Source organism: Punica granatum, chromosome 5, assembly GCF_007655135.1.
Source record: "Punica granatum isolate Tunisia-2019 chromosome 5, ASM765513v2, whole genome shotgun sequence".
Lineage (NCBI taxonomy): Eukaryota > Viridiplantae > Streptophyta > Magnoliopsida > Myrtales > Lythraceae > Punica > Punica granatum.
Window position 1 is genome coordinate 3,305,437 of NC_045131.1, and position 17,503 is coordinate 3,322,939.

Here is a 17,503-nt window from a genome sequence, read left to right on the forward strand (position 1 = left end):
TATTAACAAATAAATTGCGTTTTGTTTTTGAATAATACATTTCATTTCTTTGTAACTTCAAAATCTCGTAAATTGGTGAAATTAGATTTTCCGAGTCAATTTAGGGGCATGAATCTTGAAAACTACTCCTATAACCCTTTTTTTTATTTTAGCTTCTTAATAATGTCTATTATCCTATGACAAGATAATCATAAAATTACATAATGTAAGCAAGGATAAAAACGTTAGCCTCATATATAAGTGTGTTCTTGATCCACCGTCATTGAGTCCACCCGCCGGTGGGAGGTGATCGGAGAAGATGCATGTGCCGCAACCCAGCCCACTCCTTTTCACCACTTCTCTCCCAAATTCTTATTTTTCTGGGTTTTTTTTTATCTGATATTTGTAACTCTTTTTTTTTTCTGTTCATCTGCGGAGCGCGTGTCTCCTGTTAAACTTTTGACTTAGAAACTCACGGGTATCTTTTCTTTTTTGTCTAGAAATTAACTAAGAACTAGAATAACAATAAAAACAAAGCACCCTCATTCCCTAGCTTATGTGCACAGGACATTTTTACCTCTAATTATTAGACTTCTGTGGGACATTTACTCCCTTAATTATGGAGAGAGGAAAATTTATCCCTCAGCGTTTCATTTTTATTTTCCTTACAAATTTCTCCCACCGGCCAAAGACATCAGAACAAGCTAACACTAATCGTCGTACTACTTTTTAAGGCCAAATTGAAGTGTCGCGCACATTTTCTTTGTATATGTGCCCGGTAACATATGTTTCCAGTGAAGCCCATAAACAGGAAGAGAAGTGAATCGCAATTGGGACTTGGGAGCCTTTGTTATCACTTCAAGTGGCCATGTCTTGTAAAACCATTAACCATCGCATGGATCGAACATGATCTCCACAGTACAAGCGATATTCTCTTTCTACTTTCTCAATGGATCATACAGGATCAAGTCGTGAAATTCTCTCGGCAAACTTACAGAGGAGAACCAAAAAAGACACTCGATGCCACAACCAACAAGGACCAGTCAATTCTCGTAGTCCAATATCATGAAATTACAGATATCTTCGTAGAAATACAGAGAGAGAGAGAGAGAGATATGAAGAAAGAAAAACCGATGGAAATAAGGATCACGCTGCAGAATCACAACAAACCAGCAGCTTGAAGTGCCTTTTTAAATTCTTCATCACTGTTCCATGGAGCAACCTGCACACATCCCAGTCACTTAAAACTTAGTTCACAAGCAGGAAAGGTCACGCACCTCAATCAAGCAAGAGAAAGAACCTCTAGAACTTTTTCTACTACTACTACGAGCAATAAAACTCCTCGCAAACCGGAATACACATGGGCACAAGTAAAGGCAAAGATATAGATATTACCTCAACAGTCGGTGTCGCAAAGTGATTCTCGATTTTTACCATGAGCTCACAGTCCCGATCAGTACATAGCAAATTGAACACGGCACCTAGAGCATTGGCAGGAATATGCTTTAGAGTCTAGTTTAAATTTATCTTAGAAAATCAGTCTCTCTCTCACAAAGACAGCTCTCTTACGTTGGGTAAGCAAAAATTAAGAATAGAAAGGAAAATGCAACCACAGTAAAGTAAAGATATAGCACAATAACATATAAAATCTGAGGACGGGATGTGCACCTTTGCGGCCGAACCGTCCGGCTCTGCCAATTCTATGCAAGTACACCTCATAATCAGGCTCGCTGGGCGTTTCATACTTCACGGGAAGATCATAATTGATGACCAAATTAACCTACATAAAGAGACCAGATGAAGGTAAGTAAGTTAAACACACCAAGAAATAAATTCTAGTTCACCTATTTTATCAGAATAAAGCAAGGAGAAGAGTTTCCATAGAGGATGTCAGGAGAAAGATTGTATTGCCTGTTGTTGGTCAAAGCCTCGGGCAAGAAGATCAGTAGATATAAGGACTTGAGTCAAACCATCCTTGAACTCCTTCACTATCTTGTCTCTATCTTCTTGCCTGAGGGCACCTTGTATAGTGGTTACTTCGTAGCCAAAGCCAACCAGCGCCTTGTGCAACATACTCGCACTGTTTCTTGTGCGCACAAATATAATTGTCTGGCCCAGTTTCTCTCCGAATTCAAAAATCCTGTCCTTGATCACAAGAACCTTTGCAAGTTCATCAGGGCAATTGACCTTATACTGCTTCACCGACTCTAAAGAGAGTTCTTCTTTCTTTACAAAGAGTTGGTTGTAGTCTTTCATTATCCTTGTTACAAAATTTTTGACGGTGTCGTTGAAGGTCGCAGAAAAGAGAAGGACCTATAGAGAAAACAATCAGAATTGAATTGAAAATGTCATGCATGGTGTGTGCAACTACGTCCATAAGGGTAAAATCCCAAAGGACATTTTATGTGGATCACTTGAAAGTATGCTAAGGAAAAGGTCACTTTTTAATTTTAGTGGCTGCTCCTGATTAGTAAAATAAAAAATAATAAAGTAAAAAGAAGCCTAACTTGAAAAGCAAACAATATCTTCTAAATCACAAGTTATTTCAACATAAAGATCCTGAGGGAGAATTCATCAATTTTCCAGAATATCTACGCATAGTTCGTTGGATTTTTTTTTCATCCTCCAGATATGTATTTACCATAACAAATGCATTAAAATCTCAGCAAAGTGACATTGTCCTATGTAGAACTAAAAGATCCAGCATTTAACATGAGAAAATTACTTTCTATATTACCAAATTTTGTGTCTCTGATATGTGCACATCTAAAATCTTTTGGCAAACCAGCTGATCTCTTACCTGGCACTTGGAATTAACTCGCTCGATATCCTTCATAATCCTTAGTGAATCATCCTTAAAGCCATCCTGCAAGTACAAACCCAGCAAATCTTATTAAGATGTAGAGTAAGCGGATAGTTCAAATAGAAGAATAACGTTTAAATGTTCCCATGCCCCAGAACATATTTTGATATTTTTCACCTTTCTTTCAGCCACATTGCAACTCTTGGAGGGCCTTTTTGCCCAGTTCATCCAAGCAAGTATTACTATTTCCAATACACGGGGCATAAAAAAAAAAAATCGCACATACAAAATGATATAACAATAAAAATTACCTCAGCCAACATATGGTCGGCTTCATCAAAAACGAGGATCTTTATAAAAGTGCCACTTAATTTCTTTGCCGACATCCATTTCTTTATAGTGCCAGGAGTCCCTATCACAACTTGTGCTGTAACCGGTGGTCGTTTTGTAATAGGCAGGTAATTAGAGCTGTCCATTGGCACAGCAGCCTCCGAGGTTATCCCTGTATACTTGCCCATCTTTTGCAATACTTCCATATTCTGCAACAGTTGAACTAGTACATTTGTAACTGAACATGTTTTTAAAATGATACTGAGTTGTGAATACAGAGCAGTCTAAGGTTGTATCTACTCTTCTCACCGTGACACAGAGATATAAATCGATTGGCAGCATAAGGTTGTATTGATCAAACTAGCATATTATAAACAAGTAACTTCAAACGAATGTGCCCTCAAGGCAATGTACTCTCGGCTTTTTGAGAGCTCAATTTCAGTTTGACATGGTTTACATCCTTCATATTGAGGAAATTCCTAGATGCCAATAAAAATGGGGAAACTTTGCATCCGGTTTTTATACGTTATGGTCTTTTTCTTTTTTCATCTGTTGCAATGGAGAAGATCACAGATTCAGCAAGAAGTCCCAGAGACAGACTGCTAAATGCATTTAATTTCATTTCTTTCCCAAGTTTTGGATACTAGACCTAAATCAATCATGAAGCACATGAAGATACCGTTTAAGAAAATACAGACCAACAAGATAGTAAGTCACCTGAATAGCCAATTCTCTGGTCGGACAAATGCAGAGTGCCTGAGGAGCATTTAGGGTTGGATCAACACGGCTCAGCATCCCAAGCACAAAACAAGTAGTCTTGCCAGAACCATTATGAGCTTGAGCAATCAAATTTTTGTAAGGAGATGTCAAGATCATAGGCAAACTGATGGCTTGAATTTTGCTGGGCTTCTGGAACTTCATGTCAACATAGAGACCCTTGAGCAGCTCCGGGGATAGATTCAAGTCCTCAAAAGTACTGGCCGAAGTGTACGGCGTATCACCCAATGTAACCTTCATTTAAAAGAATATATATGAACAATCAAGGAAGAAAATAAACGCCAACCCTCCATAGCATTCGACTTCGCTTCCGAGAATTGTAAGCTTGCATCAGTGTTTCCCTACCTGGAATTCTAATTACCAAAAGGCTATTCCGGATCATCTATCTTCCCTACATCAGCTTTCTATTATACACCTAAACCTCGAAGTTACTTCAGTGTAGACAACCCTTATCTAGTTCCAATGAAATTACAGCATAATAAACTGTTCCCAGACATAGACGTGCTTCAGCTGATGAAGAGCAGTTTTCTCTCCAATCCGGCCTATCTACCCTAACTCAACCAACCTCACAAGAGAGAACGGGGGAGGAGGAAACGGCAGAGATATAGGATCGTACAGCTTTGATGTTAGAGTCCTCAGGTTCGTCGAGGAACTTGTTGATCTTCTTCTGTTCGCCGATGGTCAGAGACTCAACATCGAGCTCCGCCGCAGCCTTACCTTCGGAGTTGGAAGGCGCGCCCTGCTCCTCCTCCTCTTCCTCGGCTTCGTCGCCCCACAACCGCTTCTGCTCCGGCGCGGCCGCCTTGCTCTCCGCCGGCGCTGGGTTGGCGGCAGACCGGGCGGCGCCATCGGCCGCGGCAGCCGTGGAGTCCGACATATCGAGCTAGGCAGCGAAGGATCGGTTCTCGGATTCGGAATCAAGAGCTCACCAGACAAATTCTCAGATTCACCGGCCGGGGTTTCAAAGAGCAAAAGCTTCAGTCCACTCTTCTAGTTCTATATGCGTTTGTTTCAGTGAGGCGGTTCGGTTCTGATCTGCCAACTCCAATTTGGTTCTTCTTGGGCCGCGTTGAGTTGACTTGATAACATGGCCCAAAACCGGCCCAGTGGATCAGTAACGAAGATGGACCAGAGTCAACGGGGGTGAATTGACAGTTATATCCTCGCCTCCCCCACCCTCTCCTCCTCCTCCTAGCTTCGGAGCGGCCATTTTCAGAACTCTCGCTGAAGATCAGAAATTCAACCGTTTCCGGGGAAAGGGATCCAATTCGCTCCAACAGACGATCGAAAATGGTAATCTTTCAAAGCTCAGTCTTGTAATCATCCGACCAACTTATGTTTTTCTTCGCCGTGGTGCGCGACCTTATGGAAAGTCTCATGAATTGCGATTCAGGTTTGCGTTGCTTGTTTGCTTCCGCTCTTCATGCTCCCAATCGTCAGCATAATTCCAATACTGTTCGATCTCATCATGGTAAGAGATCCCTCCGGCTCGCGGATTACTTGATTTCTGGCAATTCAACTGGCGTTTATCTTGGTTCTGCTGCTTCTGGTGCCGTGCTCGATCGATGTGAAAAATCTCGGTGAAGGGAAATTGCTGCTTGAATATGAAATTCATCGGAGCAGTTAGGTTTGAATGGGGTTGTTTTATTTTCAGTGAGAAAGTTTTGGTTTTTAATTGCAGGCGAAGGTGTATAGACTTTTTGGCTGGGAGTATAGGAAACCTGAGAGGGCTCCTCCGGCATGCCCCTATAAACCGGCAGCCAACAAGGATGTCAAGGTGAGTTCAGAATAGAACTTGACTATTTTCGATGCAGTTGGTGCTGCTTTGTTTGACATGAATCGGCTCGGTCATGTTCGTTCCTCGGGATTTGTAAAATGCTAATGAGGTTGATTGTTAGTTTGCATTTTGATTGAGAATTAGTTGTCAGTTTTCATAATTGTTGGATTCTAGGTTCCTTTAGCCTTTTCCCGAGGCCTCGTATATTTAATACCTTACATATGCAGCAGGCAGCATTTTGAGTGAAGCTATAAGATGTTCTCTAAATGCTTAGCTGTGTTTACGGTTTTTTTGTATTTGCATGCTCCTTTTTAAGGTCTGGCATAGATTTTTAAGAAGCATTTCTTCGGAACAGCATGTCTTTGTTGCTTGATTAGCATTATCAACTGCTCAGTGAAGAAGTGTCAGGATCAGTAGTTGATCCCTCTCCTTAGATGCTCGACCCGCTGGGACATATACAGAATACTGCTTGCACACTACTGATAGCTGCACTGAACAGAAAATATCAGCATAATTGTAGGGTTTTAAAATGTATATGTGCAACTTTGTAGTTGACTTGATTTACAGCTTATTCCACATGAGTTTTCCTGCATTCCTAACTATTTTTTGTACTTTTCTGTCCATCATGGGTCTGGATGTGATGTTTCCCCCCTCTTGGCATGGCTGAGCACTTCGGAGTTGCTTTCTTACGTTAAAAACTTATTTACATTGATAGTCTTTATTGTTAGCCTCTCTCCAACTTATTGTTGTTACAATTTAAGTAATTTTCTCATTTTGAGTTTCTTTCTTCTTTCTTGCTCTGTGTTTGTCCCAAGAAGCGTGTCAATCATTGGATCAAATGCTTTTTTTTTCTTTTTTTTTTTCTGGTACCATTTTTCTATAGCCAAAATACATAATAGAAAATACTTTCATAGATGGGTCATAATTTATCACAGAAACAATTCTCCTGGTGCTGATAGTGCCATAATTTCCATCCTTAAGGTGATAAGGATCGGGTCAATCCATGTTTCTAGGACCATTCCTAACTCTTTCTTGCTCTTATAGCCATTAGGTATCTAAAGAGCAGTAGAACTTTCTGGCGCTGAAGTAAAAAACGAACTTGAGTTTTTATATCTGCCATTACCCTCTTTAGTCTTTAGAAAAATGAATCGGTCAGTTTGTTTATTTGGACTTGGGAAAATCTGAAATAGAGTTATGCTCGACAATAATCCTGCGAAAATGAAATTCATGTTTATCACTGTCTTTGCTCGTCTATTTGTTCTGTTCTTAGTAATATTTTGTCTTCTTACTGTTGTAGTTTATCGCCTATAGGCGCTCCCTTGATCACATAATATATTCGTCAAAGAATTTTCTGCTGAAGTTAATGCCATTGTCCTTTGTATTTGCAGGTAGGTGCAGAAACTAATTCATCTGTTCCAGAATCTGTCACGAAATCTTCGGAAGCAGCAGATGAGAAGAATTTACTGAAGACTGAATAAGAAACATCAACCGGAAGAGGGTCTAGAAAACATAATACTAGCTTCTATCTGCTTATCTGATGTAACCGACTTCGAACCCGAGGATTGCCTCGGTGCTTGGTAAAGAGAAACCGATAGAGTCTGTACGCAGAAGCTCGTTTCACGGGTCTCTGAAATCGTATTTTTTGAGAATGAGTCTGCGAAATAGAAACTCATCAGTTTGATCTGAATCTGTAAGTTTTAGAAAAAGTTGTCTTTCTTGTCCATATTTTCGTGGTGATATATGCTTTTATCTAAGACAGTGAATCTCCGGCGAGATTCTGTGGGGGCCCATAGAGCGATCTTTACAATAATTTTCAACTAAATTATTGTCAACATTTTTTTTTTCTTTAATTAGATGACTGGGCACTTTATGTAGAAAATTCTTCGCTTTGGAACACCAAATGTGCTTTTCACCGACGACGGGCAACACATTGTTGGGCCTAACCAAAAGGTAAGAGGAGCCTTACTTCAATTTCGTGTGGAGTTGGATCGAGATGATTAGTCAATTATACTTCCAATACCATACGAAGACATGCTTAATTAAAAGGCAAATTAAGAGACAGAACCTGCCCAAGTCGGTAAGAGATAACGATATATTGATATACTATGTCATTCTTGCAATTATATATATATGTATGTATGTATGTATTTATATAATTTTTATCTCATGGTAAGAAATGCTAGGGTGTGTTTGTTTTTTAAAATTTTTTTATTTAAAACTCAACTTCACTTATATTCAATTCAACAATACAATCATTACTTTTTAATTTATTTTTTTAACCATTCTATTTAATTTTTAATATTAAATTATCTCAACTATTCATTACTTTTTCACAATTCAATAACACAATCATTACTTTCTCTCAACTATTCATTACTTTTTCACACTTTTTCTCATAATTCAACAATACAATTATTACAAACCAATTAAAACAAAAACTCAACTCAATTCAACTCCAAATTCAAACGCACTCTTATTTATTTACTTATCAAAATTAGAAAGATTGTCACAAAAGACGACACATTTTATCACATTCCTATTGATGGAGAGGAAATAACCTAATTTTCCACTTGCTTAGGTCAGTCCGACCGGCTATGCAATGGGCGGTTGACACGTGCACTAATAGTTTTATTGTTAAATAACAACAATATTTAAGAATAGTCATGTTATTGGTCAGACCTTTATTATAGAAAATGACTCGGTGGTAGCATGCAATTTCAGAAAAGTTAAATGTATCAGATTCTCTCACGATTCTAATGTGAAATATCGTTTTCTGGAACAAGTTGCGAACGAAACAACCCACGAAAATCACTGTTTGATATATATTTTTCAAAAAATTAAGAAGAAGAAAACAACATTCTTAGATGCTTTTTCTGGGAGTGATTTTTAAACATATGACTGTGGTCCTAATTCAAAAGAGAAAATTCGAGGTGGAGGAGAAAAAAAACATAAAAATAATATTGATGATTTATTAAAAATTGCATTTCCTTCGCACCTTGTTAGATAGTTTAGGCCTTGTTTAGTTTTAGAGTAAAATAATTTATTTAATCCAACTCAACTCTATTCTTCACAAATTCAACAATATAATCATTATTTTTTTATATTTTTTTCTAATTTAATAATAGATTCTACTGAAAATCTACATAACAATCTTAATAAAATATACTGAAAATTTTAATTCATAATAAAATCTTAAATGCCCATTCTTCATAACAATTCCATGGAAATTAAGTAATAGAATTATTTGAAAATCTACTCGTGTACAAATAGATCTATATTTTTCCCTATTCACAGAACAAGTGAAAAATCATCGAAAAAACTTTCTTAATTCCCAGCTACTATACCATATCAAAATGGGCCCTCTAAACAAGGAAAGCGTGCCGTCATTTGGTGGCATCACGAGTGACCAAAGCCACCACTCGTGGACATATTCAAAATATTATTATTATTATTATTATTATTATTATTAATTTGAAGGCGGCTTTTTCGGTGCGAATTTTTAAATCTTTCATACTATACAAAATTAATGTGAACACTTAGATCCCCTCCATTTATTATGGACCGTCCATTGTACGTAATTTTTTTTAAAGTATTTTCATTCTTTACTTTTCTATTTTCCTCCCACAAACTTTCAACAATGTTACCGGAGTCCACCGACGTGTATTTGTTGGGATTAATCTTTACCGAAACATCAAATGGTGTCATTCCATTTCAAAAAATATAAACCATAATGTCTCGAAAATATTTTCCTTGATCATAACAAGAATGATTTAGAATAAAAGGAGAAGAATAAGCTTACCGCTTGGAGAATTTCTAAGATGCAAGATTCTTTCAACTTCCAGGGAAGATCCTTAGCAAGACCTGCACGAAAACTATCAAAGTATGCCACCAAGAAGAAGCTTTAATGAGAAAGAATCGGTATTGCAAGTTTGGAGTAAAAATTCACATGTTTATTTTCTCGAAACTGATATAACCATTTTTGTCCATATCAATAGCATCAAATTGATCCTTCAGATCGGCCAGTTCATCTTCGTCGAGAGTGCTTGCAAGTGCCTGAGAGGAGTAACAAAAGCTCACGTGCCTGTGGGACATGCCTTTCCTCCAGTCTTCTACAAGTCATCATCTTCTTGGTTCTCTTCTCTGGTAATTCTCTCCGATATATAATATATTTCATATATTCCATTGTATATATTTGGTTCATCAATTTATCGTACGTAAGTTGAATGCAAAAATATATGTGTGTGTGTGTGTTCATGTGTATATATGTCAATCAGGGGCAATAAGTGTTGTAATTATAGAGGGATGTCCCAATCTCATGCTTCTTATTACTATGTCGGGTGGGTGTAAGTCTGAGCCATGCAAGGACCGTTGCTTAGGCATGGGATGGAATTATGGCTATTGTAGCCTAGACGACCAAACATGCTACTATGGTAAGAATTGATAAACTAATTCTTAGCATAGATAAATCATATACGCGTGTTACAAAATCCTCAATCACATCTTATATAAAAACTGGATCAGATCGTGATTTTTCAGGAGCATTTTTGAAATTTTAAAATTTATAAGCAAGATTAGATCGAAGAGAATTTGAATGCCCAAATTAGATATATATGATGTGAAAAATCCAATATATACACAGTAAAATTTGGGTAATTTGAAAGAAAAATTTTAAAAAATGGTGAGAAAGCAACAATTTGGCCATTCAAATTCCTCTTCCCTTTGGATCCCACTCATCCTTCACCCTCTTTCTCCAAGCGGACATGGAAACCAGCCCATAACCATACATGACACATAATTCCACTTTTATTAAAATCCAATTATTGCATCAAAAAATGTAGTAGATCTCGTTCATCATCAGCATCCCAATTATAATTAATATGTGAATTATTGCAGCATTGACTGCATATATCAAGATTATAAATAATAAGTCCAAGCCTTGAAAACTATACGTGGGAACTGTCTAGCCGTTCGTCTTGTTGCCCTTTCTTCGGACAATAATTAACCTAACAATCTTGATCTCGATGTGTGTTCTTAGCCAAATGATCCCTTATCCTTAGTTCAAACATTATCGGATCCTCATACGAGACTTAGGATACTGATTTGATCACTTTCACTACACGTGTCTATGTTGTGGATTACGATTTCTCAATATTTGTCTTCTCCATCAAGCGGTGCTCCATGCGTGGTCGTGACATAGAAAAATTATTAATGATTAGTTATTGGAGATCTACACAAAGTCCCCTTCTACTCACCAGCTAAAACTAATATTAGGGTTCCGTTTCTTTTATGTATTAAACTATTATTTTTCGAACATTTATGCCGTTATTGATGTATCTTGTCGAATTGAATAACCTATATTCGTCTTTGAGTTGGATGTTTATAATAATATTCCCCGTATTTAAGGCCAATGTATAAGGTCAGTACCTTTTTCCCGAAGCGTGAGCGCATCCACAATGTTTGTTAATTATTTTTGCATAATATTTATTATATTAAGGGTAAAAAAATAAATAAAGAAAGAAGCTCAGTGAGTGTGAACGGGATCTAAACGCAAAGGAGAGTATTAGAAAAAGGGCCGAAAGAGAAAATGACAAGCGACAGAGGACCTTCCTCGAAATCGCCGCGAAAGATCAGCGAGCACATGACAGTAAAAACGACACGCGACGGCGGCTGAAGACAGACTGTCAATTTCTCCCAATACGAGATACGAGATTGCTCCAAGTTATCCATAAACGAGCGTTTATTTGAACGGAATGTCGGGGAGATTCTTAAAACAACGTCCAACATTGAGATTAAATTTGCGTCCGGTTCTCCATTTTGTGCTTATTTTTAGTATCATCCTCCAGTTTTTCTTTTCTTCATTTTTCCCCATTTCTTACATACGTAGTTATTTCTTTATTGCTTGACATTGAGATGAAAGAGACTCCTAGCATAGTCTAAAGATTTTTTTTTTCATGAAAGCATGGTCTAAAGATTTGTTTAACCAGTCAATATGAAAACTTCGATCATTATATTACTGTTGGTCAAATATATTAAACGATATTGAAGTTTATATTAGCAATTTGATCATTGACTGAGTAAGCAAGTTGATATTCTAAATCCTAGAGGTTTTGCATTTATGGTACTTTGCCTCTTGTCCCGAATGAGGGTGCGAAGCAGTCCGAAACTCGCAATCCGGGGGAAAATTGAAGCTATACAAAATTTAGGGAGCAAAATGGTCAGGATATAAAGATACGTGGTGTAAAACATGATTAGTGGGTGTACCGTGACATCCTGTCAGTCTCTCTCACCCCGTGCAGTCGGAGTGGGCAGGTAAAAAGGAAGACTCAGAGTGTGTTTGGATTCGCAATAATTTTCAACTCAATTTAACTCAACTTCACATATCTTCAATTCAACATCACAATCATTACTTTTTTTATTTTTTAAATATTTTTAACCATTCAATTCAATTTTTTAATATTAAATTCTCTCAACTATTCATTACTTTTTCACAATTCAACAACACAATCATTACTTAATCATTATTTTTTCTCAATTATTTATTATTTTTTCACACTTTTTCTCATAATTCAACAATATAAACATTACAAACCAATTAAAATCAAAACTCAACTCAATTCAAATCACAATCCAAACAAATCAGACTTTCCCTTTACTCCTAAACAAACAACAATCACTCGAACAGCGTGCGCAGAAGGGAACAGAGCAACGAGCAGCAGCAGCAGCAGTAGCAGAGGAGTAGGAGAGAACCGGAGACAGGGATGCTTCACCCAACAAGAACGAGAAGCAGCAGTAAAGTTTAAGCGAGTCCTTAGCGAAGGGAAGAGAGAGAGAGAGAGAGAGAGAGAGAGAGAGGGGCTTGTCGGGGTCTGCGCAGATTAGACGGAGAGCAGAGCAAAGGGAGGGATACTCCGAGAAGACGGGCAGCCGGAGAAGGAAGGAGAGCCCGGTATCTTGTACCTATGGGGGTTCTGCCCGATGACGTAGTGATCATCAGGCAGCCGGAGAAGGAAGGAGAGCCCAGCGTCATCACCATAAACTGCCCCGACAAGACGGGCCTCGGCTGCGATTTGTGCCGCATCGTACTCTTCTTCGGTCTCAACATTGTCAGGGGAGGTGAGTTTATTGAGTTATGTCAGAACATTTCTTTTGCTTGTGCTGAAATTATCGAAGGCCACAAGATATGGACTTTGGTTGAAAATCCATGCTTTAAGATTGATTAGTTCCTTCCTGGAGATTAAAAGAGGCAATTATAGGATAAAGGAGGTGCTTGATTGATTCGAAGTATTAAAGTTTGTTCTTTGTTGCTGTCTTGAAGATGTTTCAACCGATGGAAAATGGTGCTACATCGTGTTCTGGGTCGTCGGGAAGCCTAATACGAGGTGGGGTCTATTGAAGGAGAGGCTAGTCGAAGCATGCCCGACTTGTGCTTCCGCGTCTGCGATCTCTTTCTTCTACAGCTCTCAGATTCAGTCCCCGAGGCCTCCCGATGTCTTCCTCTTGAAGTTCTGCTGCTATGACCGGAGAGGCCTTCTACATGGTAATTTCCCTAGTCACTTGATTGGCTCTTAGATCAAATATTCGATCAGTTCGCATCTAAAGACACTGGCATTACGACTGGCTTCAGTTTATATGCAATGTCAAAGACAAAGAATTAGCGCCTTTAGCGTGCCGTGTATGAATCTTCAAACTTACAGTTATTTGTTCTTTCTTTCTTGTTGACTGGGCAGACGTAACATGGGTTCTATCAGAACTGGAGCTTATAATCAAGAAAGTTAAGGTCTCCACAACCCCGGATGGGAAAGTGATGGACCTGTTCTTCCTCACTGATACCAGGTTCGTTCATTCTTTAGTTATTGCCTTTCTCACATCTATGTACCAATTTACTATCAATTTATCTGTATATCTAATGGATTTTTAATAGTTAAAGATGGAGCTACTTATTACAAGGAACAAGAAAACCTTCTTATCAGTATAATGTTCTATCAGGGAGCTCTTGCACACGAAGAAGAGGAAGGATGACACCATCGGCCACCTGAGAAGTGTTATCGGGGATGCGATGATAAGCTGCGAGATCGAACTGGTGGACTCCGAAGTTACGTCATGCTTACAGGCTGCTGGCTTTCTTCCCTCTATAATCACAGAGGACATGTTCCAAAGCGAAATGCCTATGAAACCGCTCGATGGGTTGAGCACATCTGAGAATGTTTCCATAACGATAGACAACCTGCTTAGCCCTGCTCATACGCTTGTCCACATATGTTGCCAAGAGCGGAAAGGGCTTCTTTATGACATAATGCGAACACTGAAAGACTTCAACATTCAGGTATGTGGATTTTTCTGAAGCCTTTATGCTGTCTACTTTTTTTTTTTTTTTTATGCCGTCTACTTTTTTTTTTTTATGCCCCCTCAATTTTGAAGAAGAAAAAGCTAGTGGAGCATTTGCACTCTATTATGTTTTGATTGATGACTCTTATGATACAATTAGATTTCTTACGGGCGCTTCTCGGTGAGACAAAGGAGGAGCTGTGAGATCGATCTCTTCATAATGCAAGCAGATGGAAAGAAGATTGTTGACCCGAGCAAGCAGATGGCATTAGCGTCCCGCTTAAAGTTGGAGCTCAATCAGCCTCTAAGAGTAGCAGTAGTGAGTCGCGGGCCTGACACAGAATTGCTAGTGGCCAATCTTGTGGAGTTATCAGGGAAGGGACGGCCGCTTGTCTTCTATGACATAACCTTTGCTCTCAAGATGCTCAACACCTGCATCTTCTCGGTATACTTCCTTATTACCTGATTAGATCTATCAATCTTCTCTTAGCATCTGCTGTACACCGGATCATTCCTTGATACTCGTTAAGCATCAAGCACGAGAATAGTATATCTCGTAGGGCACCATCTATGATAAACCCCGATAACTATGTGCAAAATCGACAGAAACTAGGGAAAAAAATATCAACTGCAGTTGATGGTAGACCTCGAGCGATGCTTCCCTTCGACTGTTCTAATAAGTTGCATTTGTCAACAACTGATGACGGTTACTTTGTTGTCCACAATATCTGATGCCTTTTGAGGCCAGCAGTGCGTGCTGCAATTCAAGTGGGCATGTACTATCCAGAATCCCGGAATCTAGCAACCCAGTGTTTCTTCGTGTTGATTGGAAAAACATTCTTCTGATGTGATTCGATGTTCCTCAGGCGGAAATCGGGAGGCGCATGATTGGGGACAGGGAATGGGAAGTTTACAGAGTCCTGCTTGATGACAGGGAAGGGGAAGGCCTCTCCGTTCCTCAAGTCAAGATCGAGGAAGAAGTTTGGAAGACGCTGATGGGCTGGGATTAATCACCATGGATCCAAAACTATGCCTCACGTCTTCACATCCAGTGCAATTTCTTAACTGGTGGACGCTTTCTTCTGTCAGAATGACTAGTGAAGGTGGCAAGCTCGTATAAAAGAGAGTCGAGAAGACGAAGAGATCCGCTTTTACTCGGTAAGACGGATAATCAGAGTTTGATTTCAGTTCATACTTGTTTCAGAGTTGTACATAACTTCTGTATTTATACTAGCAGGTCGTATATATAAAGATCCGAGTATTACGAATCAGATTCGGGTGCGGTAGATTGTGCATTATATATGCTTGTTTGCCTCGAATTATTCCCGTATTAGTGATTAGATCTCGTCGAAGGCACAACAAGTAACAGCCTTCTCTAAATAAACCCTTCATTGAAGCTGAATACTCTGCAAATCCTATCCATTAGCCCGCCTTCTCAAATTTGAAGCGGCGTGTCATAAGAATAGAAGATGCACGGAATGATGACTCTTGCGTGAGCGATTATCGGAGTGGATTTATTGTTTATATGCATCATTGGGACGGTGCAAGTCGGCAAGTTAAAAAAGATGATAAAATCGAATCTATATTAGTAGAAGATGCACGTGGAAGTTTTGGTTCTTATCATCCTATGTATTTGAGTTATCAACCTCGGAGTGAGAATATTGACCTAGAACTGAATTAAATGAATCCAGACGTATAAGGACATGCGAAGAATTTAATATCCCATTTGATTTTATTAAAATTTTAACTCTAATTTTAACTCTATTTACTATACTGTAAAAATTAACAATACAATTATTACTTCTTTTTTTTCAATTTTTTTAACCATTCAATTCAATTTTTAATATTAAATTCTCTCAACTATCCATTACTTTTTCCATAATTCAACAATACAATTATTACTTTTTCTCATCTATTCATTATTTTTTCATATTTTCTCTCATAATTCAACAATACAATCATTACAATCCAATTAAAATCAAAACTCAGATCTACTTAACTCTAAAACCGCACACACTTATTTTTTTAGACTGGCAAAACATTTCGATAGGTGTATTTACTATAAGGAGGCTCTTTAAATGTTCGCTTTTAAGGATGCTCCAAATAATAGCAAGATTCTTATTATTTAATATGAAAACTTATTATTTAACGACAATCCTGTTATGTTAAAATTAACAAATTTATGACAAAATAGTGCACCAATTTATCAAAAAAATTCTTACGATTTAATGATTATTCAAAACATAATAAGTTTCTTATTGAACAACAAGTTTGCCAACATGGGTTAATTCAAGTGACTTGTTCCCCTTAAAGTCTTGAGTTCGAGTATTGTGAATTGAAAAAATCAATGCCGAAAGAGCTTTACCTCCATAGTAGGTCGATTCAGCTCGAACTGAATTAATTAGTTGGAATTCGTTGTGCTTTCGGATACCGAGGTACACCGAAAGATTTTAATTATTTAATCAAAAATTAATTAACAAGCACTCAACATATTATAACGTGGCTCTCTCTGAGTGGTCTTTGATTGACCTCCGTAACTTGCTCCTTTTAAGGAGCCTCTTTTTTGAAGTGGAACCCAAAGCCAAAAGCTCTATTATAACTAATACAAATATGACCCGTATAATTGAATTTTCGGTTATCAAGATTCACACTAAATAAAAAATAGTACCCCGTACCAAATGACAAAGAATAGAAATATAAGAATATAACGTGAAATAAATAGACACATAAATCCTTTAAAAATGATCAAATTCAGGACTTTTTTTTCAAATTGTCGTCTTGTTTCACTACATTAAAATCCCTTCCTCATACTCGAATGATACAAATGAGAAGCAAAATGCTACATTAAAAGGTAAAAGTCGGATGATTCCAAAATAGAAAGTTGACAATTACTCCTCAATCTATTTTCTTTTTGGCGATTCCGTTGGAAAACTATAATTTTGGCAGCATGATTATTATGACCTCGATTTTTCAGCGCTAATCATAGTCCCATGTTCGTGCTCGAATCGTTTAAGCAACAATCTAAGGTTGGGTTCGGAATCTTGATTGTGATCGGTATAGCCCGATATTCTTTTGTTTTTTTTCTTTTTTATTTTGTTTGGCTGGGTAACCCGATATTCTTATGGCAATTCAAGCATCGTATATTCCTTTTTCTAGATAAAAGGAAGGCCAAATTGCGTATCTACATATGCATGACATAAAACCTCTGAAGTCATTTCTTTGTTCTCTCCTATTTTTTACTAAGGGTGTCCATTTTTCCGGGAATACCCTGCAAGCTTATGGTCTGTTTCACGAAATCTTGCAATTTGAAAGTTAGATTTGGCGTGGTCTCTATGATTATCAAACCATATATCTACTGGAAACAGACAAGACAAAATAACTCCTCTGGCATATCGAACGACGGGAACTTGTCACTTTCCACTCTTGCTGGAAACACTTATCAGTTCATATCATACGGCATTTGCATACTTAAAGCTTACACACTTCTTTGCCATATAAAATTAATTAATGGC

At 38.0% G+C, this 17,503-nt stretch overlaps 3 protein-coding genes across 3 annotated transcripts; 2 read left to right on the forward strand and 1 right to left on the reverse strand.

Annotated features, from left to right (window-relative positions):
- Positions 1-891: 891 nt before the first annotated feature.
- On the reverse strand, positions 892-4,894 carry LOC116208077 (DEAD-box ATP-dependent RNA helicase 38). The gene is made up of 8 exons (XM_031541296.1): positions 4,506-4,894; positions 3,830-4,123; positions 3,094-3,321; positions 2,780-2,845; positions 1,891-2,292; positions 1,648-1,759; positions 1,375-1,460; positions 892-1,201 (listed from the first exon to the last, which is right to left on the reverse strand). Exons 1-8 carry the CDS (start codon positions 4,764-4,766, stop codon positions 1,139-1,141), a joined length of 1,512 nt encoding a protein of 503 aa, XP_031397156.1. The 5' UTR covers positions 4,767-4,894; the 3' UTR covers positions 892-1,138.
- Positions 4,895-5,025: 131 nt separating this feature from the next.
- Positions 5,026-7,454, forward strand: LOC116208078. The gene is made up of 4 exons (XM_031541297.1): positions 5,026-5,182; positions 5,283-5,360; positions 5,571-5,666; positions 7,055-7,454. The coding sequence occupies exons 1-4, from the start codon at positions 5,180-5,182 to the stop codon at positions 7,142-7,144; spliced, it is 267 nt and encodes an 88-aa protein (XP_031397157.1). The 5' UTR covers positions 5,026-5,179; the 3' UTR covers positions 7,145-7,454.
- A 4,850-nt stretch (positions 7,455-12,304) lies between these two features.
- On the forward strand, positions 12,305-15,262 carry LOC116209329 (ACT domain-containing protein ACR10). The gene is made up of 6 exons (XM_031542932.1): positions 12,305-12,779; positions 12,982-13,203; positions 13,394-13,499; positions 13,653-13,989; positions 14,152-14,436; positions 14,858-15,262. Exons 1-6 carry the CDS (start codon positions 12,626-12,628, stop codon positions 14,999-15,001), a joined length of 1,248 nt encoding a protein of 415 aa, XP_031398792.1. The 5' UTR covers positions 12,305-12,625; the 3' UTR covers positions 15,002-15,262.
- Positions 15,263-17,503: the final 2,241 nt, after the last annotated feature.